Source organism: Diabrotica virgifera, chromosome 1 (genome assembly GCF_917563875.1).
Source record: "Diabrotica virgifera virgifera chromosome 1, PGI_DIABVI_V3a".
Taxonomy (NCBI): domain Eukaryota; kingdom Metazoa; phylum Arthropoda; class Insecta; order Coleoptera; family Chrysomelidae; genus Diabrotica; species Diabrotica virgifera.
The window spans coordinates 19,802,833-19,827,265 of record NC_065443.1 but is presented as its reverse complement, the minus strand read 5'-3'; the positions used below and the strand labels follow the sequence as shown (position 1 = coordinate 19,827,265).

Here is a 24,433-nt window from a genome sequence, read left to right as displayed (position 1 = left end):
TTACTAAGGAATTTGTGTAATTTATTAATTTTGCATTCTCTCTATGGATATTTCAACGATAATAACCGCAAAATTTAATATACAGCTTAAATATTTAATTAATTATAGAGGTAAAACTTGATCTTGATCTTAACATAGAAAAATGAAAAGTAAACAAAAATATTAAATTTGTGGAGTATAGAAAATCCTATTTTTAATAGAGAACGCTTTTTTAAACAACATCCCAAAGGGTTATATTCTTGGAAATCGCCTGTAGACAAAGAAGAATCGTCAGGAATTAATAATTGAGTTCTACTTGAATAGAAGTTTAAGAAATACATACAATCCGCAAACAAACCTACCTTAAACAGTTGAAGATCTAGAGCAACATGGGTACAGGCCACATTTAGTCAAAAAATGAGTTATAGATTATAGATACACATTTTTAATAAGAACTGACACATACTTACTCAACCTATGAAAATTATCTCTAAGGATCTATAGTTGACGGCACAAATTGGAACAACCCTTGTTCATTTAAACACAAAATCAAGTATTTTAACTGTAAGAAGGCTATTTGCCATGTAATTTTGGGCATCAAGCAGTACGACAGCTCGTCAAAATGCGGCGCATAGAGTTGAATACAGTTTGAAGACATATAATTCCACAAACCACAAAATGAAGAAAAAATCGTGGATAACAAATGAGATTTTAGATATGATGGAGGAGTGAGGAGAGACGAAAGTTCAAACGACATTAAACAAAAGATAGACAAAGAGATCAAAAAACAGAATACCTAAACCTAAGGATATACGGTTAAAAGAATAGTGTGCGGAAAAACAGCTATTGGAAGATAAACATGATTCATTCAATAGATACACACAAAAAGCTAAAGAAGATTCAGGCTTATACGAACCTAGATGAGTTGGGGGTGTGTTGCAGGTAACCCAGACAAACCTCTATTAAGTATGAAAGGGAGACTAAACACTTGGAAGAAATAATATGTGGAATTAAAGTTTATAGATGAAAGACAGAATACCAATGAACACACGGGATGCCTCGATTACCATCGAAGAAGTTACGACAGCTATTAGAAAAATAAAGATGGTAAAGCTGTAGGGTCTGAAAAATTATGTGAAGAATTTGTTAATATTGCACTAAAAGAACTATAAAAGAAAATGACAGTGCAACTATTCTACAAATACAGATTTTGTTTACAATACGCATATATTCCGAACAACTGGAAAAATGCAATGATCATTCCTCTACTAAAACCAAAGAAGGGCAGAAGAAAAACCGAAAGTTACAGGCCAACATTACTATTGAAATCACTTGGAAAAATATTGGAATTAAAAGAAAATTGTGAAAATTTACAGAAAAAATTGTGAACTACAACTGGCAAATCTGATCGGTGATGCAAAAATCGACTTCAACAAAAAGAACAGGAAAGAATGGCCATAATGGGTATAGATAAATCTACAAAATGGAAAGAGCTAGGCTGCTACATTACTTAATGTGATACATATTTGTCTAATAGAGCTTTTCAGACTTCTGCTGACAAAAAGATGTCCAGAATGCAAGAAGTTCAAGAAAGTGTGCCTCAGGGCAGCATTTTTTCACCAATAATTTTGTTTCATATTGGCCCACTGATGCCAGAACAAACAAAGCCCTATATATGCAGACGACACAGCGGTCTGATCAGTCTACACCTCAGCCAAAGATAACAGGAGGATCCTCGACAGACTCGAAAACCACCTAGAGAGAATTGCACACTACACAGACTAATGAAAGATAAAGATCAACACAGAGAAGACCCAGTTTATCATCTTTACACAGCAAACCATACCAACCAGAGACGAACTAACGGTGAGAGGATATAGAATCCAGCCACAAAAGGTCCTCAAGTACTTATAGGAGTTCATCACGACAGAGGATTAAATTTTACAAAACACATCCAGGAAATCAAGAAAAAGGCAATAGTGGCGAAGATATTGATTTAACTCCCTTGATAACATATTGCAGGACCATTCCGTAAGAAGAATAAATTATACTAGGCCTACGTTAGAGCAGTGATGTTATATGCAGTCCCAGTAAGGAGTTTAACAGCGGAGTCCAACTGAAAGAAGCCTGTAAGAACAGAAATAGCATGCTACAAGTTAATGGATCTTCATGGTAAGAAGAGTTTCAAACGCAACCATCCAAGAAAGGCTCGGCTACACACCATTGAGAGAGGGGACCGTGAACAGAACCAGAAAATTCTTCCATCTGGTCGCAATAAGACTAGGGATATCCTCGCCAGAAACACAACGCAGAGCATACATCGTGAAACCTATAAACTGATTGACCATACAATCAGATACGAAAATACTTTCGTACTTCTTATATTGCACACTAAAATATTCGTGGTCGCGATTATCCAAAACAGTCATATATTCGTGGAATACACCATAGGTACTTATATTTTAAGAAAATTTCATGGCAATATACTGATGGTGAATTTATTTTTGTAAATATTTTATGACCTTTTTCAATAGAACGATTTTATAAAAGTTATAAGGTTAAAAAGACATGTGGTCATGAACTGACTTTTCGGTTTCAGATCGTTTTTGTGTTTAGCACTTAAAGTGGCATTAAATGATCGATCACGGGGATAATAATTCAGTAAGTTGACAGATTAGAGAGCGACATAAAAGAATTTATAGCTTTTGTGCTCCCATTTAACTGTCCCTATTTATCAGCCGAATTATTATGAAGATAATGTGATATGGTTTATGAATAAATTCATATTTGGGATATTTTAAGAGACCACATACTATAATGTTGATCGATAGAGGTTCATCCATGGCGTCTCAGAGTTAAAATGTTCATGAGTTGGTAAAACATATTTTATTTTAATAAACTAATCAGACTAAACAGATTCTCGATCTAGAATCAATTGCTTTCACATTCTATAAAGTTTGATGTTTTTGACGTATTTTAAGTTATAAAAGTTAGACATTTGACAGTATTTTTGACAGTTATTTCTAGGTATCAGAAAATAATAGGTCGTATTTTATATTCAATATTGATCAATATTAATCAATATTATTCAATATTAATATAAGAGTAGATATCACGCTAGTAATGACAACTGAAAATTTGTCCATTAGGTAATACAACTCGTTCATTATAATCATCAATATACTTGGCTCTACATTGCGTTGTAGCTTTTGGCCCTTTCCAGAATCAGATACTCTTCATTATAAATAATTTCCCCTAAATATCATAATCAGAACCATTCCTTATAGAGAAGGTCCCCTAAATGTCATAAAAACTATTGAAAACATCTACCAAAACAATAAAATGGAAGTTAGAATAGATGGACAATTTACAGAACCTATAGACATAGGTAGCAGAATAACACTCATTGACACCTATGCTCTTCAATTTTCATGGAAGAAATCATCAAATGCGTCAACAAAGCAAGAGGATACAGAATGGGAAACACAGAAGTAAAAATACTTTATTACGCAGACGACGCAATATTGATAGCCCAAGATGGGGATTGAAAGATAGAAAAATTAGTCTGCAAAGACTATTCCATCGACATGCAATAAAGAGGAAGAAGAAGAAGAAGAAGAAGAAGAAGAAGAAGATCCTTTGAATTGTCTCTTTTATTTTTTAAATGTATTTTACATATTTTTTAAATACAGATTTTTTCTTTTTTTCCTCTAAATTTCTGCAGTGGTATACTTATTCAAATATTGCGATTTCAGTTTGAAAGTCAGCACAGAAGAAATACTTCGAAACATGTAGTTAATACTTAACTTGGCAGAATACCCTTGGGTATTTACTAAACTAACTGGGAAAGGACATATAATACAAAGGAATAAACAGATCAATATATCTAACACTTATAAGTGCTTTAGGGGAGAATGGGGCGAGACGCCGTAATTTGGCGCAACTTTTCGTTTGCAAAATAAGTATATTACATACTTACATTTTGAGAGAGCACTGAATAAAGAAGAGTTAGCGTGACCCAAGCGTATATTTATGGCATCAATATAAAAGAAAGGAAATTGAAAAAACTGCGAAAACTATCGAGTAATGAGCAATATATCGTCTATAGGCAGACTGTATGGAAAGACCATAAAGGAAAAATTAGAAATACACATAAAGGAAAAAATCGGAGAAGACCAGGTAGATTTCACAGCGTCGGAATCATATTTAGATTACATTTATACTGCCGACCACTAATAGAAAAAATAATGGCCAAAAATAGATCCGCTCATCTGGCTTTTATGGATCTTAAGAGATACTCGATACCTACAACCAAGCTATGGGAAGCAATGGAAGACATCCAAGTTTTACGAATATTAATAAAAGCAGTAAAAGTACAAGAATAATAAAGTAGCTATAAAAACGGGCAATTGAATATGCAGTCCATTTAAGACGACAAAGGGACTACGACAGGGCTGCTTCACACCCCCTTCTTCTTCTTTGTATGCCGTGCTTGTTTTCAAGAGTTGGCTATCGTCGTAGTAACAAGCTGATGAAATGTTTCTCGGTTGGCAGCTATATGAAACAATTCCTCGACCGTTCGACCTGTCCAGTGTCCATTGTCTAATGTTACGCAGCCAGGACAGTTGTTTTCTTCCAACCCAGCGTTTTCCTTCGTTTTTGCCCTGAATTGTCAACCGGAGTGAGTGATATTTATGTCCTCTCATTATCATCCCTACATCCCCTACCCTGTTCAAAATATTACTGAAAAAAAACCTGAAACCATGGAAAAGAAAGTGCGAAGGAATGTGTATACAAATAAGAATTGAATACCTATTGGGACCGTGCAAGTTCGGAAAAGCGACACCTATTTCTACGCTCTACACTTTTATTCGCACTTTTGATTATATTGGCCAATCATATGGTCCTGGTTACTGGATAATTGTCAAGGCCATAGTCCAAAAAAAATAATAAGAAGAAAAAATAAGATTTAGGTTATGCTATTTAAACGTAAACAATTGTATGTAGTAAATAAAATTAGTTATTAGAATGCAGTACTGCAAGCAACATACAATTAATTAAATTTACCTTTATATAATAATTGCATATTATATCAATATTGTGGAACAATATATAATTTTTCTTCTTAACTGACAATAGGTATGAAATGTACGTCAATTTGACAATTTCAATTGACAATATGAATTATTTCAGAAAGTTTCAAGATTTCTCCGATATTTGCACACGATCGTTTCGCGTATCCCTTCCAAGTACTTGCACACCGCGAATATACCGTAAGTTTTGCTGACGACCAAATAGTGCTCGCACGAGACGAAAGTGACCTCAGTTTTATGATGAGAAAACTTCAACAGGAAAATACACAAAATGGGATGGAAATACACCTAAAGAAAACTGAATACCTAACAACTGAGAACACAGAAATAAAACAGCAGGAAATAGACGAAGTTAAATAAATCAAAAGATCAGACAAGTACAAGTATTTAGGTTTCATAATATCAAACAAAAGAACAACTGAACTCTGAAGAAGATATAATATAAGGAATAGGTTAGGACAAAAAAGAGACTGCATACGAAAATTTAACCCGGTACTGTAGGATAAGAACACAAGTATAAACACAAAAAGAAGAATATATTTTAACAACATATAGGGTGTGAAAATTGGACAATAAATAAGAAAACCAAAAACAAAATAAGAGCGACAAAGATGGAATTCCTAAGGAGAAGCTGTTTTTGCTTTTTACATGCATGTTATCCTGAACATTTATTTAAAATAAACATATTAGAGTCGAATATTTGTCAAGAATGTGAGGTTAAGAGTGACTTGAACCACATATTTTTTGAATGCAAGAAGCATAAACACCTAACCAATCACCTAATTAAAAGAATTATAGACCAGAACATCCCACTTCCTGTAAATATTCTCTTTATTCTGTCACCGAATAAAAAGAAAATTTTTGACTGTTTGGTATCTTTCTTGTCGGATAGTAAAATATTATTCTAATTGGTTCTAGGTATTTGTAAAATATGTTTAAAAAAAATATATTAAAAAAAATGAAAAAAAATAAAAAAAATAAAAAAAAATAATAAAAAAATGAAAACAAATTAAAAAAAATAAATAATAAAAAAAATTAAAGAAAAAAAGTCACTAAGAGGATTTAAACCTCCGAGGGGCTGAACCGGGTTGACATCTTATCGTAGTGACAAAGAAACAAAAAACAAAAAAAAACTAAAAAAAAACTAAAAAAAAATACAAAAAAAATGCATTTATTTTAATACTAACATTAATATTTTTATTTGTAAAATGTATACACTGTGTTCTTGATAAACATTAAGTAGTATAATATATTTATAATATGTATTAACATAGTATGTACATTAGCTGTAACGACTAGGTAAATAAGAGGAAAAATTGTAATATTATTATAATAACCATGTTTCACTAATTGACAATATCCTTAATACATTTCCTTTTGATTGAGACTGGCTGAATGACTACAGTCCAAGCCAAAAAAAACATAAGGAGAAGCTGCATATTAACAAAAAGAGATACTTACATAGAAGAAATAACATAAAGATTAAGAAAAAAATGGGAATGAACTGAGACATAATAGAATATATACAATACATCGAACAGAAGAAATTAACCTGGTATGGACATGTCAGAAGAACAGACAAAAATCGTTGGATAAATAGAATAATAGAGTGGAGTCCGACAGACGACAGACCCTGAAGATATTTCAGATATGAACTGAACGAAGCAATGGAAAGAAGAAAACTACAGGAAGAGGACTCACAAAACAGAAAGAACTGGAGAGAACGGTTGACTGAAAGAATACAGTGAAATCCTTACCTAGGTACATTTTCCAACGAATTAAGAATATAAGATATTGGTATCTACTGTAAGAAATCATGAAAAATACAATACAAGGTGTTTGGTAAAGAATGGGCCATAGCTTAACCTTAGATTCCTGAGCTTAAAATAGGTCGATTTAAGTTAACTTACCTTAGTACAAAAGTTGATAATAACCGATATACAGGGTGTGAAAGTTAAACTTTTATTTTATTTATTTTTGAATATTTCCTGAGAGGCATGGGACAACAACACGAAATTTGGTAAGTGGTGCTGGTATTGTACAATCTACTAAATTATGTTAAACGTTTCTGGCTACTACCAGAGGCGTACGACGGGGAAACGTGAAAGGTTGACCCTTCCCAAATTCTACGCCACTAGCGGAATTGTTATTCTAGTGCAATTTTTTGATTCTCCAATACTTTATATGTAAAAACCATACTCTTCATTCGTAACGATAAAGCCATTAGTTTTCGAGATATTTGAAGCTAAAAACGAAGGAGCATAATACATTAATCAAAATAGGTGTGCCTTTTCATTTTTAACTTCAAATATATCGAAAACTAATGACTTTATCGTTACGAATGAAGAGTATATTATTTGCATATAAATTAATGGAGAATATAAAAATTATGCTAAAATAACAGTTTCATCAGTGGCGTAGAATTTGGGAAGGGTCAACAATTCACGTTCCCCTGTCATACGCCTCTGGTAGTAGCCACAAACGACTATTTAACATAATTTAGTAGGGTATACAGTGCCTACATTTTATTCCAAGTATCACACGGATATGTCAAATTATTTTAAAGTATTCTTTTTTTTTAATAATTTATTCTTTATTTAAAACTTTAAGAATTATGTGTGTCCGCTACTATAAAACTATTTGACATATCCTTATGGTACTTGGCAGAAAGTGTAGGTAATGTACATCCTACTAAATTATGTTAAATAATCGTTTCTGGCTACTACCAGAGGCGTACGACAGGGGAAAGTGAATGGTTGACCCTTCCCAAATTCTACGCCACTGATGAAACTGCTATTTTAGCATATTTTTTAGATTCTCCAATATTGTCTATGCAAATAATATACTCTTCATTCGTAACGATAAAGTGATTAGTTTTCGAGATATTTGAAGTTAAAAATGAAAAGGCACACTTATTTTGATTAATGTAGGTATTATGCTCCTTCGTTTTTAGCTTCAAATATCTCGAAAATTAATGACTTTATCGTTATGAATGAAGAGTATGTTTTTTTACATAGAAGGTATTGTAGAATCAAAATATTGTACTAAAATAGCAATTCCTTCAGTGGCGTAGAATTTGGGAAGGGTCAACCAGTAACGTTCCCCCGTCGTACGCCTCTGGTAGTAGCCAGAAACGTTTGTTTAACATAATTTAGTAGGGTGTACAGTACCAGCACCACTTACCAAATTTCGTGTTGTCCCATGCCTGTCAGGAAATATTCAAAACTAAGTAAAATAAAAGTTTGACACTCTGTATTTTTGTTACTATCAACTTTCGTACTAAAGTAAGTTAACTTAAATCGACCTATTTTAAGCTCAGGAATCTAAGGTTAAGCTATGGCCCATTCTTTACCAAACACCCTGTATATTATAAGTCGTGGTGGAAAATACATCATATACATTTAATAATGCAGGACTAAATTGAACGTAAACGCAACACGGGATGAAAAAGAATGCTCTGATTTAGTAATCTTAGAGAATGGTTCGGATCCAATTCAATACAATTGAAGTTTCCGTGCGGCAACCTCAAAGATAAGGATAGCAATAACGATTGAGAAGGCACGTGAAGAAGAAGATGAAGTAATAAATCGTTAGTGGCACGTATCAAGCAGGTGAATTAGTTTTGAGTTGTTGCGACTATATTGTACGTCAATTGGCTAAGAGCCAAACAATAATTTCTTTGTTCATGTTATTGTTTGTATTATTTTTGGTTGTTGTTTAAGTAATTTATAAAATCCATAGTTAGTTGAACCTCTAACATCCATATGAAATATTTCACGTATTGAATGTGGAATAGAATGAACTTTAAATAATTGATGGATTCGACCGTTACTTGATGGAAGTTCATTTTATCTCACAATAAAACACTGAAAAACGTTTGTTTTCTATACTTCCACAAAATTTATTACAACTATGTTATTACTACAGCTGTTTCGGCAAAGTGCCTTTCTCAAGTGAACTATAGAAAACAAACGTTTTTCAGTGTTTTATTGTGAGAATTAACTTTGCTAGAACATTCAAAAAATAGTCAAATGATATTAAGAACACCTGAATCACATGTCACAAGCATATATTCAGTGTAAAAAATGCTTTATTGTACCAACGAGTATCTATTGTAAAATGTACAAGGTATCATTATCATCATGTCATCTAAACTCCTGGCGGCGTGATTGCCGTCCTCTTTGGGCTTTTCTGATCATCTTTCACAATATTTCTCCTTTGGTTCCTGTTTTTGCTCATGGTTTTCCATTCTCTAACTCCAACTCTCATCTTCTAAAGGTCAGCAATTATCTGATTCTACCATCCTGTTAAGAGGCGGAATAGCTGATAAGAGGCGGAAGGAGTATAGGAAGAAGGAGAGTGTCATGGTTAAAGAATTTAAGGGACTGGTTTAGATGCAGTTCTATGGAACTCTTTAGAGCAGCGGTGGATAGAGTAAAGATAGTGATGATGATATCCAACCTCCGATTAGGAGACGGCACTTAAAGAAGAAGAAGAAGACCATCCTGTTTTCGGTCTTCCTCGTGGTCTGTCTGACACTGGTGTCCATTTTTTGGTGATTCTCCTTATAACTGCTTCTAGCTTTCTACTTTCTATATGGCGCAAGCATCTGAGTTTCTGAAATCTGCCGATGTTTTCTCCTTTTAAAAAAGTTCACTTACTTTGGAGTTCATCAGTTTTATAAATTCATTATTAACAATGTTCAGTGGACCATCTGTTCTCCGAATGATTTTTCTCTCTAGGATCATCATTCAGTCTTCATCTTTTCGTGTCAGGCACATTACTTCAGCATCTTAAATGATTAGGTAATGGTATAATTGCTGCTCTGTGGATTTTCAGTTTAGTATTCTGAGTAAGCTTAATATCTTTGAGGAAGTTTTTGTATTTCCTGTAGGTTCTGTTTCCTGCCTGGATTTTTTTATTGATTACTATGCTTCTATCATTAGTTCCATTAACTAAAACCCTAAGATATTGAAAGTGTTCTACCTTTTCAAACTCTTATTCGCCAATATTTAAACTTGTTACACGAACTGTATTTTTTCTTGAGCATATTAGATATTCCCCTTTATCTTACCTAAAAGTAAGTAGGTAGTAGTTCAAAAATTCAAGAAAATTCAAGAAAGTTAATAAGATGCTGTATCATATCAGATATTGTAAAACTGCAAAATAATTTAAATTTGTTTTACAGCAATACCAGCTGCAGATATACCTGTATACAATGATTTACAGTTTACTATTTCTATTGGGACTAAGCCACAATTTTATTTTAATATAGGTTTATTTTACTTTTCGATTTACACTTCGGAAATCTTTCTCAAAATACAAAATATTAATATCTATATTAAACAAATTTTGTTTTTGTTGCTTGGTAAAAAAATTCTTTTAATAATTTAATTTTATCTAACTCATTCATTTGGATAACTCATAGACATACCTACCTACATTATAGGTACATTTTTAAGTAAATGACTTTAATGATATTGTTAATATGGAGTTATGTTCTTGTGACAACTTTATTTAAAGTGAAAGATTTAGGCCTGGATCCCGCGTACCAAAAAAAAGTTGATTAATATCAAGCTGAAAAATTGTTCATAGCTTAACGGTATCTAGTCAGACAAACTTTGATGTACGGGAACACTGGAACATGGGAAGTTTTAATTGTGGAACAGTTTAAAAATTTGCCAAGTCAGATTACGAAAACGTCCCATGTATTTTGTTGGACAGAATATCCAATAGATTTATTACCCTTTCATTAAACTTTCATGCAAAAATCAGACTGCTATTACTAACCAACATGATTCCTGTCATTTGACATGTTCTTCGTGTTCCACTCATTAAAATGCCCAATTGGTGATAAACACTAGTCTGATTCTTGCATGAGAGTTTAATGAAATGGTAACAAATCAATTGGAAGTTCTGTCCGACAAAATACATGGAACGTTTTCGTAGCCTGACGTTCCAAATTGTTAACCTGTTCCACAATTAAAACTTCCCCTGTTCCAGTGTTCCCATACATCAAAGTTTGTCCGACTAGATACCGTTTAGCTATGAACAAATTTTCAGCTTGCTATTAATCAACTTTTTTTTTGGTAAGCGGGATCCAGGTCTAATAGTTCATTCAATTACATAAAATCAACTTTAGCTTAAGAATAACCGTCAGAAAAATCATAGCAATTTATTTGTCATTAAAAAGACAACCACATGCAATGACGGCAGTAAAATTCTTTTCTTAGTGATCCCATAGTAAGTCATGGAGAGAGAAACGAGGAAAAACCCTCATGATACTATCCCGACATGGTAAGAAGGTATATAGCCTAACATTTAGTTTACTCTCAATATTAACACCAAAGTCTGATTCTGTATGTACCTATGTTATTTTAAAAAATAAATGATGTATCCTCGATCGGTTATTGACTTACTCATTGTGGTATTTTCTTTCTGTCGATTTCCTCTTTTAGTAATTATGGTAACCAGATCCTACTGCATTCAATTGGTTTTATTTAACATAATTAGAGTTGCTTCTTTGATTTTTCTTTTTGCCATGTTTATTTCAGGACTATACCTACTTGAATCAATGAACTCTATGGTCATTTGCATATGTTTTACACAATAGTAAAAATAGTAAATTACTTTAAGATGACACAAGAAAATAGCACAGAACAATATTAATTTACATAATTAGGTCTATTAAGTTTATATTTATAGACCAACAGAATTATTCACTGTTTGTTTATTAATGTTGTGTTAGTTTCTTCAATATATTTTTTATGAACATTGTTAAATGTGCATAAAAAATGTTAAAAGTAAAATAAAATTAAACAAACAAATAGATGTAATAATTCAGAAACGTTAATAATTACTGCACCTTTCATTGAGAGGCAACTTGAATTCTTGTATTAAGTTTTATAATTTAATTAAATATTTTATTTAACTCATTGTAGGCCAGTGTCCTATTTATAGCTCACTGAAAATTTTATTTTTTTCTCAACCGTTAAAACCTGTTTAAATTTAAAGAAATAAATCCGTAGATATGCTGTACTAAACTGAATTATAATTTTGGTTGTATTATATTTTCAATATCCTGTCAATAAATAATTAAGATCAAACGAATTTGCTGACTTCATTTTGATTTCCTCCTCTATCTCTTTTACCTTCTATCTTTTCTCCTTCGTAAGGATGTACCTAATGGCGTCATGTAATTTAGTAGTAACCAGTCATCTACCTTATTTGGTCCAACCATGGTGCTGGAGATCCTCCTCCGGATCTTTTGCCTGCTAAGTTGCTTTTAACTATTTTGTTCCATACCTTCTCTTTTTCTAGTTATATGCAGGGGCGTGCGGTCCATGGAAGCAAGGGAAGCATCGCTTCCCTTGGTTTCCGTAGGTAATACCGTACCAACTGAGTAAGTAACTGAGATTATTTAAAAAAAAATTGAACAAACACATAAGACGAAGCAGGATTTTAAGTTGCATACGAGAATATTTAATTATGTAACACAAGCAGTAAGTAATAAGAAAAGACCAACGTATTTTACTCTATTTCTGTCATACAGCAAATAACAAAGCAATGAAAAATACTCTTAAGCAGCGCTGCATGCTGTATTTCTAGCTTTCGTTCCGTACGCGGACCCATAGGCCATGATCGTATTTTTACGTTGGTATTCGGAGTCATGTCAGCAGATAATCTGATTTCAAATTTTCTTCTCCTCAGCCTATGTAAAAATCACCGGGGTTACACGCAGTGTGGCGAGTTCAAATTTCGGGCATATCTTTCGCTTATAAGCAATTTTGTCAACTGCATACACGGAGCTGTTTTCGTGAATTTAAATGGGATTTACCAACATTTGACAATGACGGGCTTCGTCGACTGATTTTGTGGAATTATGAAGATTGATTTTATTTAATTATTTATATAAATAAATATAATAGAATTATTTATATTATTTTTTTTTGGAGAATGGCGAAAATGCGAAAAGTGGGATACAGGAAAAGTATTGCAATGAAAGATAAACGAGATTGGTTTCTGTGTAAAAAAAATTAGCGAATTTAAAGATGTTATTAAGAAAAAGAGAGAGATGACTTTGAAAAATGTTGGAATAATATGATGGCAAGAAGTTTTGAGCCTAAAAGGAAACGTATACGCACTGATAATGTTGAAAATGTCCAAAAGTGCTACCGCCGACTATTATAGTCTATAATACTATCAGATTTTAGATCAAATATGCCAACGAATGCAAAATAGGTTTAAGAATTTTGATGACCGAGATTCTCTTTCAGATAGAAGAATTGAATTACATTATAAATAGGTGTTTTTACAATTTTTTTATAAATTGCTTCCCCTGTTTAAAATTTCACCGCACACCCCTGGTTATAGGTCCAAAATATCTCAGTATATTTTGGTTGATATGTAGTTGTTGCGAGTACAATTTTTATGTTAAGTTCTTCTAGTGTTGAATTATTTGTGCGATGTGCGGTCCATGGTATGCGCAGCATTCTATGATGGACTCACATTTCAAATGCCATCATACGCTTCAAATGGGTTTTTTATGGTCCATGTTTCTGAAGCGTAGGCGGTGATAGAAAAATTAATGCTCGAACAAGGCGTAATTTTGTGTTTTTTGTAATGTCAGTGTTCTTCTTTTTGTTAGTTTAGCTGTTGGTGATCTGGCCATTGTGATACGTCGACGGATGTCGTCTTCGCATCTTCTACTGTTAGTAGAGTAGGTAGATACTGGCTGAGCCTAAGTAATTAAATTGTCTAACCACTTCGTAACCTGCCATGTTTCTTATCTCTGTTTGGTTGTTTCTGATTCTATCGATGATCATTACTAGACTTAGGCAAATATGCAAATTGCATATTTTGCATATAATGCATAAAAAATGCAAAAATGTCAAATTTTGCATATTTTTATAAAACTGAGCATAAAGTGCATATAATTTGAAAATTTGGTGTTAACTATATATTTTTATATTCAAACTTACAGATAGCATGAAAATGCCAATATTTAATTTTGTTTTATACCTAATCACTTGGTATTCAAATTCTTGGTATAGTAACTAATAAAAGACAGCGGCTTATAGTTTTGTCACGTTTTGTCCTGGAATTAAGGGTTTGTGTTTGCCAGTTTATGTCTTTAGGTAAAAATTTTTATTTTGACGATCAGTTTTCAAAATTTCACTTGGTTTCACTTTTGTTGTAAAATTGGAGGCGTAACAACGTGTATTTCTAATTGCCAATAATTATTGTGCTTTGAAAATGCCGAAAATAAGCAATGTTTCAACTTGGATAAAACCTTACACAAGATCTATGGATATGGATAAAGTTTATTGCTCATGTTGTGGCAAAACCGTAAGTACATACGTATTATTTTTTATTTTATTGTAAAAATTTACACGGTGGTACAAACAAAGATTTTAAAATTGGAGATTATGTTTAAGAAAAGTACCGACACAAGGCTAGTTCGCAATAAAGCGATGTATTTTTCTTTTTTCAAGCATTTTTTAAACTCCTTGCGATAAAAAATTTAAAATTCAAATCGTTCAATAGTCTACTGAAAGGTCGCTAACATTTTTTTAACAATAGCGTAGTTTGCTTTAATTTTGCTAAAAACAAAAACATATCATATATTGGACTTAATTAATTAAGTGCTTTTAATTTATGCTCACAGTATGTTTTCTTTAAATGTAAACAGAAAAGACCAATAGCCTCTTGTAAATATTTGGGGGTTCTTCCTTCTTGCACAGTCATTTCTTGACATTTTCAAGATTACTACACTGATTTTTATTTGATTTAATTTAAATATTTTAATTGTTATGCAGAAACGGTTCATTTTTAGTTTATTTCTACAATCTTAGATTTTAAAAATGGGTACAACTATAGAATATTTATATTCTTTTTTAGATTTCATCTGAAAAAAAAATTCAAATAGATCAGCATGTAAGAACCGCGAAACATTTAGCTAAAAAAGTAAAAACCACATCAAGTGAAAAATATCAACCTTCAGTGTCCAAGTGCTTTCAGTCAATCTTTATTGGAAGCTAAGAAAGCCTTACAAAATAACATCCTCCAACAGCAACAATAACTGTCAGTCATAAAATCAAATTATAGTTTTGTCCAGAAAACTATAACTCAATTAGAATCCTCCAAATTATCATTGTTAGAGAGTACAGTTTTAATAAAAGAATTTGAGTCATTGTGTCAAAACGTTAAAGGCACTATTGGAAAGGAAATTTTTCAAAAATTTAAAGTAACCATGGAAAAAAATAATAGTTACCAGGTTCTTTCTGAAGTGGTTCAAGTACTAGCTGGGACGTTTTCGGAACCACTTAATTTAGAACCATCTATTATAGTAAATTTGAAAAATGTCGAATTTGATGTCGAAAGAAGTTTTACTATTTACAAATATATGTATTCAGATAGAAGCCATAAGTTTTTATTAGAAAATTTTGAACATCATTTGATAATCTATTGCTACCACAATTCAAAATAATATTTATATGTTAAAATAATTGTATACGTTATGCATTTATAATATTGTAAGTATTTTTGTAAATAAAAAAATATTGTAAATATTTTTATTACATGCATATTTTCTAGATAAATATGCATATTTTGCATAAAATACTGCATATTTTTGCATAAAATACCGCATATTTATGCGCATATTTCATACTTTTTTATTTGCATATTTGCCTAAGTCTAATCATTAGTTTGGTTTTCTGTAGGTATATTTCTTTTAAAACCATTTTTCTTACTCACGGTGTCCAGCATATTCATAATTAATTCCACTTCTTTCGGTGGAGACACCAATATAAACGTGTCATCAGCATAACGTAGGTTTTTATTTTTCTTTCTCCTAGAATATATTACATTTTTTATATGTACTCATATGTATATCAAAAAAGAAGTTTCATATCGTCCCTTTTTATCGTTTACTAAAATATTCATATTAGTATGGTATAGTTAGACCCAAACCCAGACGTCCAAAGTGAAAGTTATCCTCCAACACCAAATTGTTCTATATGGTCCACATAATGTTCAGAAAAAAGTCACACCATTTTGAGCGTCGGGTTTGGGGGGGATAGGGGGGAGAAATCTGCAAATTCGTATTTTTTATGTTTTTCGTCAATATTTTTAAAACTAAGCGGTTTAGCATGAATAACCTTCTACACAAAATTGTTCTACATTAAATTTGCAATAAAAAAGGCCCTATGCATAACCATTCTAAAATGAACGATTCCAAAGTTACGGAGGTAGTATAGTATAATTGGTCCAAAAAAAGGCCTAACCCAGACATCCAAAGTAAAAGTTTTCCTTCAACACCAAATTGTTCTATATGGTCCACATATTGTTCAGTAAAAAGTTACACCATTTTGAGCGTCCGGTTTGGGGGGGAGATGGGGGAGAAGTCGGTAAATTTTTAGTTTTTTTTTACGTTTTTCGTCAATATCTCTAAAACTATGCTTTAGCCTAAGGAATGTTCTATAGAAAAATGTTTTACATGAAATCTAAAACAAAAAAGGTTCTATACATAATTGCTATAAAATCAACGGTACCAGAGTTACGGAGGATGAAAAGTGGAGGTTTTCGATACTTTTTATATTTACCGATTTCTCCCCCCTCTCCCCCCCCCCCCCCAAACCCGACGCTCAAAATGGTGTGACTTTTTTCTGAACATTATGTGGACCATATAGAACAATTTGGTGTTGGAGGATAACTTTCACTTTGGATGTCTGGGTTTTTGGTATAGTTATATCATAAATATTGCCCAAAAAATATAAAAAATATCGAAAACCTCGACTTTTCACCCTCCGTAACTCTGGAACCGTTGATTTTATAACGATTATGTATAAAACATTTTTTGTTTTAAATTTTATGTAGAACATTTTTGTATATAACATTGTTTACGCTAAAACATAGTTTTAGAAATAATGACGAAAAACTTAAAAAAACTACTAATTTACCGGCTTCTCTCCCATCTCCCTCCCAAACCGGACGCTCAAAATGGTGTAACTTTTTCTGAACAATATGTGGACCATATAAAACATTTTGGTGTTGGAGGAAAACTTTTACTTTGGATGTTTGGGTTAGGCCTTTTTTGGACCAGTTATACTATACTACCTCCGTAACTTTGTAACCATTCATTTTAGAAAGATTATGAATAGGACCTTTTTTATTTCAAATTTAATGTAGAACAATTTTGTATAGAAGGTTATTCATGCTAAACCGCTTAGTTTTAGAAATATTGGCGAAAAACTTAAAAAACTACGAATTTACCGATTTCTTTCCCCTCTCCCCCCCAAACCCGACGCTCAAAATGGTGTGACTTTTTTCTAGACATTGTGTGGACCATATAGAACAATTTGGTGTTAAAGGATAACTTTCACGTTGGATGTCTGGGTTATGCCATCTTTTGGATCAACTATACTATACTATATTGAGTAATGCATATTATAAATAAACTTTGTCCATGAATATAATATTCAAATTCTTGGAAATATAATTTCTTAAATTGTCATTATAAATTTTATTTTACTGATCTATAAATAGGACACTGATACTTAGTGTTATCAAAAACTGCAGCATTTCAGTATTCGATTGAATGTGAATTTGTGCAGAAGTCGTTGTCTGTTTTAGTACCTATACTAAATTTGTTTTTGTGATTTGGAAATAAAATTTTATATTTTATCATATTTAGGAAAATTTTTTCCGCAGTAACTAACATCAGGCCAATGCTTTGTAAATGCATTAATTTTTTTCGAATCCTGAAAAAAACTAATAAGAATTTTTTTTAAAGGACACCGCACACATCTCATGGAAAATATAATGTCACTCAAATGAAATAAAATTTACATGAATAGATTAGTCTTGAAATTTCAATAATTTGATACCATTGCGCCAACTCTGAATTTTGCTTAATTAGGGCGTTAATTGTAATTAAAGTTTATCGAAATCGCATTTTGAAGTCCCTAAAACTGGCATTCATAAATAATATTAGTCTAGCGGCTATTGAAAACAGTCTATTCACAACTAGCTTAAGCCGATTAGAGGCGGTACAACTAACCAAATTATACCTACTTTATTATAAATAATAAAAGGAAAAGATAAGAGTAAGCATCTGCCTTAATCCCTCAGAAAGATTTATGGAGTACCTAAGCGAATCACAACATCTTTTTTCTCTCTTGGACACACGTACCTACAGTCCTATTTGATTTTAGATTGATTTTTATCAATTTACACTTTTGTGAATCAAAACTGTTGGCACAATGATAAAAAATGTTCGTAAATTCGGGACAAATCTGTTCATGTAAATTTTATTTCATTTGAGGGACATTATATTTTCCATAAGATGTGTGCGGTGTCCTTTAAACATAGAATGAAAGATTACATTATTACCGAGGGCCGAAAGTCCCTGAATACTTCTATAATGCCAATTTTAATAAGTTACATTGGTAAAAAAAGAGAAAATTGAGTGTGATTTATAACTTCAAATATCTCATTCAAAAGAAACTTTTTGTTTATTTTAAGGGACTTTTGGCCTTCGGTAATAATATTCATTCTGCGTTTAAATGTTTCAAAAATACTTAGGTACCTATTAGTTTTCTCAGGAGTCGAAAAAAAAAATAACTGCATTTAAAACACATTGGCGCGAAATTTTGCGCCTACGCTTTTAAATACATTTTAGTGAGGTCAATGTTGCATGGCCCCAGTCAAAACTATTGGCAGCCACTCTGAAAATGTTTGACATTATAATTTGAAAACATTGGAAAAATTTTACTTTTTTAATACTTTACAATGATAGGTGGCACTGACATTTATTTATTTGAGACCAATAAAATCAATTTCCTATTCACTGTCACCTTCAGAATTACTTTCTTCCTCGGCATTCTGTAACAAATTGATAAATTCTTTCATTTGCTCGACAAACGTTATTTTACCACATTGTAACCTTGTTTATACCATTTCAAAATTGTCTGTTCTGCCCATGTTTAAATAACAGTAGTCCTGAATTTTTACCAACAGATTGATTTCTGAAAGAGCTGATTCTGTGAATGCACCAAAGAGATTGTTCTGTTACCAATTCTTCCTTTTTAGACCTCTAGCATTGTGGAAAATGTACTGTAATTTTCAGTGGCGTACTGAGCATGGTTCCACGGGTCCCGTGGAACCAGGGCCCGGACTCCGCAGGGGCCTACTCTATCGCGCCTTTTGCTTCTTCTGTTTCTAATTTGATGGGGAAATTTTGAACTACACAAGTACACACTAGGAAATGTAACTGCTTAAAAAATTTTAATTTTTGTCTAGGTATTTATGAATAAAAACGAAGAATACCTATTCATCAAAAAATTTGAAAACACAATTTATTAAGAAATACAGGGAACGCTTTTGTAAGGTTTCTTACTCGTTTTACCTGCTTACCGAAGCGCTTATTTCAATACTTGTTTAAAGACTAACCGCCGGTGCCTGCCTACACGTGCTAACCCAAACACTTTTATTTTTTTTATTAGCATGATCTATGAATAAGTTGTAGGTAAGCTACAAAGTTGCAGAAATTCGGAAACTGAGATATTCAATGCAAGTTTTATACGGTGGGTCATAAAAATAATCACAATACCATCGTGTCGATGCATGATATTCGTGTTTATAGCACCCTCATCTTTCAGCATGTACTTTTATGTAATTCTTAATAACTGAAATTAAATTCTAAATATAGACAATAGTGGTAAGGATAATAAGGATAAATAAATTTTAAGAAAATCTCGTCTTGATAAAAGATATGAACTTCACCGTTATCCAAGGTTTTTTTTGATATTTTCGCATTTAAGCGCTTTATCTACCTAGAGGTTTGTATGTAATTAAGTATCTACCTATTTACACTTGAGTCCGGGAATTTTTACCAGTGCGTCATCACTTAAAGCATACGAAATAAGTCGATGATAAGTCGGAAATTGAAATTTACTAAACGCAACAGCAAGTCACTTACTGTCACTTGATGTTGCGCTTAGTAAATTTCAATTTCCGACTTATCATCGACTTATTTCGTATGCTTTAAAGCAGCGGTTCTCAAACTTTTTGAGTCATGTACCACCTACAGTTGTTTTTATTATTTTTGGTACCACATATGTATACAGGTAACAAAAATACAGGTCATAAATTAAATCACATATTCTGGTACCAAAAGTAGTTCGATTGAACCTAACTTACCCTAGTACAAATATGCACACAAAAAAAGTTACAGCCCTCTGAAGTTACAAAATGAAACTCGATTTTTTACGATATATCGAAAACTATTGGAGATTTTTTAATGAAAATGGACATGTGGCATTACTATGGCAGGAAATTATAGTGAAATTTGTGCACCCATAAAAATTTTATGGGGGTTTTGTTCCTTTAAACCCCACCAAACTTTTATGTACGTTCCAATTAAATTATTATTGTGGTACCGTTAGTTAAACACAATGTTTTTGAAACTTTTTTACCTCTTAGTATTTTTTCGATAAACCAGTTTTAATCGAGATGCGGCTTCTTTTTTAATATGTTTACATAACAATTTTATGGAGGTTTTGTGCCTTTAAACGCCCCAAATGTTTGTGTACGTTCCAATTAAACTATTATTGCGGTACCACTAGTTGAATACAGCGTTTTTAAAACTTTTTTGCCTCATAGTATTTTTCCGATAAGGCACCTTTTATCTAGATGTGGCTTCTTTTTTAATATGGTTAAAAATATACCTGAATCTGTAATTTATAAACAAGTTTTCATATTATTATCGGGTCTCTATATAATAATAATCGTACTTAACAGTATACAAATATTCGGTGGATTTGACAAATATTCAAAATATCTCGATAAAAACTAGCTTTTCGAAAAATTACTAAGAGGCAAAAAAGTTTTAAAAAATTGTGTTTAACTAATGGTGCCACAATGATAATTTACCTGGAACGTACACAAAAGTTTGGGGGGAGGTTTAAAGGAACAAAACCCCCATAAAATTTTTATGGGGTGCCCAAATTTCACTATAATTTTTTTTAAGATTTTAATATGTCCGTTTTCAATAAGAACACTCAAATAGTTTTCGATATATTGGAAAAAATCGATTTTTATTTTGTAACTTCAAATGGCTGTAACTTTTTTTATGTGCCCATTTGTACTAAGGTAAAATCAAACTTATTTTTGGTCCCAGAATATGTGATTTAATTTATGACCTGTATTTTTGTTACACCCTGTATTTTTATAGTGTATTATGAAGACTTACTAAGTACTACTATTTTAATTTTTTTTTGTGTTTTGTGTACCACCACAAGTAATGAAATGTACCACCAGTGGTACCACAGATTGAGAATCGCTGCTTTAAAGGATGACGCACGGGTAAAGATTCCTGGACTCAACTGTAACTTATTTATAAATTTATCATATGCAATTTGAGAATCTATTTTGTTGATATAAATTTCATTTCAATGTTCATTTTTTAAAAGCTGTTTTAGTTTTCGGCTGGCGTAAAGTGATCAGTCAGGTCAGTATAAGAAGCGATAGGAATAATTTAACTTATTGTTTTAATAGTCCCTTGTTTTTTTAAAAAGGTTTCTAACATCAAAAGTAAGTAGATAAGTTACGATTAAAATAATGTTATCTTTTTTTTGTTGGTAAAAAACTCGTGAAAATCGCCCTTAATTACCATCCGAAATGAAATTAATCGTTACCGCTTCACAAATTACTTTAGGTACTTATGTATTGTTTATAAGATATGTAAGATTTGTTGATTCAAAGTGTTTATTTTTGAAAAGGCTGTAGTTAAATGAGCTTGAACGAGTCAATAATCAGGAGTGTATGCAAATTTTTGAACAGCCATATAACCAATATTTGTCTTACCTAAGGAAAGCAGAAAGTCCAGAATATTCACAAAAGCAAAACCTATATTTTTTTAATAGTTGAGATTTTTGGTATCACCAATAATTTTTAAATTATTTTGAAAAAAAAAATTTTTAGAAGAAGAATTTAAAACCAATTTTTTTCAAAAATGAACCGATAATATTTACAGATGATATAAACAATACAAGTCAAGTAACTTGTGAAGCGGTAACGAATAATTTCATTTGGGATGTTAATTAGGGAGTGATTTTTACGATTTTTTTACCAAAAAAAGTGGACCAACTTTATTTACAGCAAAAACCGTGAGTGAATGGACTATAAATTAGCTTGAGTTTTTATAAATATATGATATATTTTATGATATATGATGATTTATATTTAATGTTTATTAAAAACTTTTGATATGCAATGTGTGTTTTTATTGGGCGGGCGGGTCAGCATCCCAACTGGAAGCAGGGTCCGCTGATCTGTCAGTACGCCACTGGTAATATTGTGTACACAAACCTCTGACATACTGTGGAAAATGTACTCGAACATTGTGTAGGTAAAGCTATAATTGCAAAGAGATAAAAAATTTCATAATGTTCCCCCATTAAGAACAATATTACTGCACCTGAGGGACAGCAGACGTTCGGATACAATTAAAGACAATTTAGTCGACTTTACTAAGTAACAAGACATTTGTTCAATACACAAACTATTATATATTAGGTAGGTACTCATTACTAAGGCCAGAAATAAAAAAACAATAATATTGATAATTATGTGCACAATTTTGAAACGAAAAAATATAATTGGAGCGTTAATGGGTTAAGTTATGATAGAATTATCCTTACCGAGAGAAGAAATTGTATCCGGCGGATCCCGATCTCTACATCTTGCAGTTCTAGCCCGCCCATGTCTGGACATGATCGCCGCGATGCTAAAGTCTGTTGCACACGGCCTCATCGTGCAGTTTTCCTCCATTATCACCGACACATCTTATCTATCACACAACACTAGACTAATAAAAAAATCACAAGCGCGGCGAAAATTCCCACCGAACCGTCTTCAGGAATTTTCGGCCGAAACACGCTATACCTTTCACTACGTCTACAAAACGGTGTAAAGTATTTAGCAACAGAAGCAAGCTGTTTTGACAGAATGAATATTTAGTCCCTCTTGGTTCACATTTAATGTGATTACTTTGATATCTAGCGAAAGCCTTCAGATTGGTCGCTCCCACTTTCGGGAGGCGTTCCCCTCTTGCGGTATAATTGATAGCGGTTACTTTTGTTTCTTAAAGGCTACTTCCCGCAATGTTGTTGGAAGTCAACTGACCACTGTACCGAGATGTAATGTGCCATTTTTTGGGCAAAATTTCCCCCTCTGCACTTTTGATGACACGTTGGTTTTTTGTTTTAACCCCCCTGTACACCTGGGCGGTGTTTTAACATCCTTTCTTTCAGTATTGTTTTGATCCCACAAGTTCCGATCGAGGAGGGGACGGATTCAGGCCGCGCCCAGTTGGGGCGTGCGTTACGCGGAGGGGATACGCCCTCTGAGGTTGTTTGTTAGATTTCTTGGTTTGCCTACCTGTTGTAAATTATTTCTTTTATTAGACGATAATTGCCTCTAACAGCCTACCCTATGGTGGAATTTTCGGAAGCTGTCGATGTTTGTAGGTATAAAGATTTATAATATAAAAACAAACAATGACGAATTCTAAACAATTTTAAAATTTTTTATTTTAAATCACAATAAGTAATTAAAAAATAGCTTTCCTACTTCTATCTAAATATAAGAAGGAGGGTGAGAATAAGATTAAAATAATGAGAATATTTGTCAAAGATAAGAAAAAAATTACATATTTTATCAACCCCTTTATAGAAGACTTCGCGCATATTCTCTGCGCTTCATCAATTCTATGTGAATGGTCTAGGGTTGTTTAGGTTTAGATATTACAAGGGTGTTACGATAATGCCAACATTGTAGGTAAATATTTTTGTATTTAATTTTACTTTATTACAGATTTAAAAATATGGATAGGTACATTTAGATATTAGATATAAAATTAAGTGGAAAAAAAGTAAATTATTTGAAAATTAATCACAAATAAAAATTCACGAGGAAAATAAAATTCATGTAGTTGACTGTATATACCATAAATCACAAAAAATACAAGATCCTTTGTAAAAGGTATATTTAAAAGACCCCAATAAGTAGGGTTACCATAATTTATTAAGGCCAAATCCGGACAAGGGTAGTCCAAGGAAAAAAACATATCCTTGCCCTTGCCTTTTGACACCACCAAAGTTAGTACATATTAGTATTATCAGCACAAAGGCAAACTACTTTTGAATCAACTGAGTACTTTTTAATACATTTTAAAACATGTTCTACTAAAAAATCAGATGTTTAACCCGGAAATTCATCAAAAAATAAAAGTTTCACGTTGACACCTTCATTTTGCGTAAAATAAGGAACACATACCGAAGTCAATTTGATTTCGT

The 24,433-nt window shown here is 32.2% G+C and overlaps 1 protein-coding gene across 2 annotated transcripts in view; it reads right to left on the bottom strand.

Annotated features, from left to right (window-relative positions):
* The window catches only part of LOC114324607 (T-box transcription factor TBX20-like), a 227,211-nt gene extending 203,997 nt beyond the window's left edge, over positions 1–23,214 (bottom strand). For both annotated transcript variants that reach the window (XM_050655194.1, XM_050655195.1), the window contains exon 1: positions 22,778–23,214. In XM_050655194.1, coding sequence (XP_050511151.1) covers positions 22,778–22,907 — 130 coding nt within the window. In that variant the 5' untranslated portion in view covers positions 22,908–23,214. The remainder of the gene's footprint in view (positions 1–22,777) is intronic.
* Between the last annotated feature and the right edge of the window lie 1,219 nt (positions 23,215–24,433).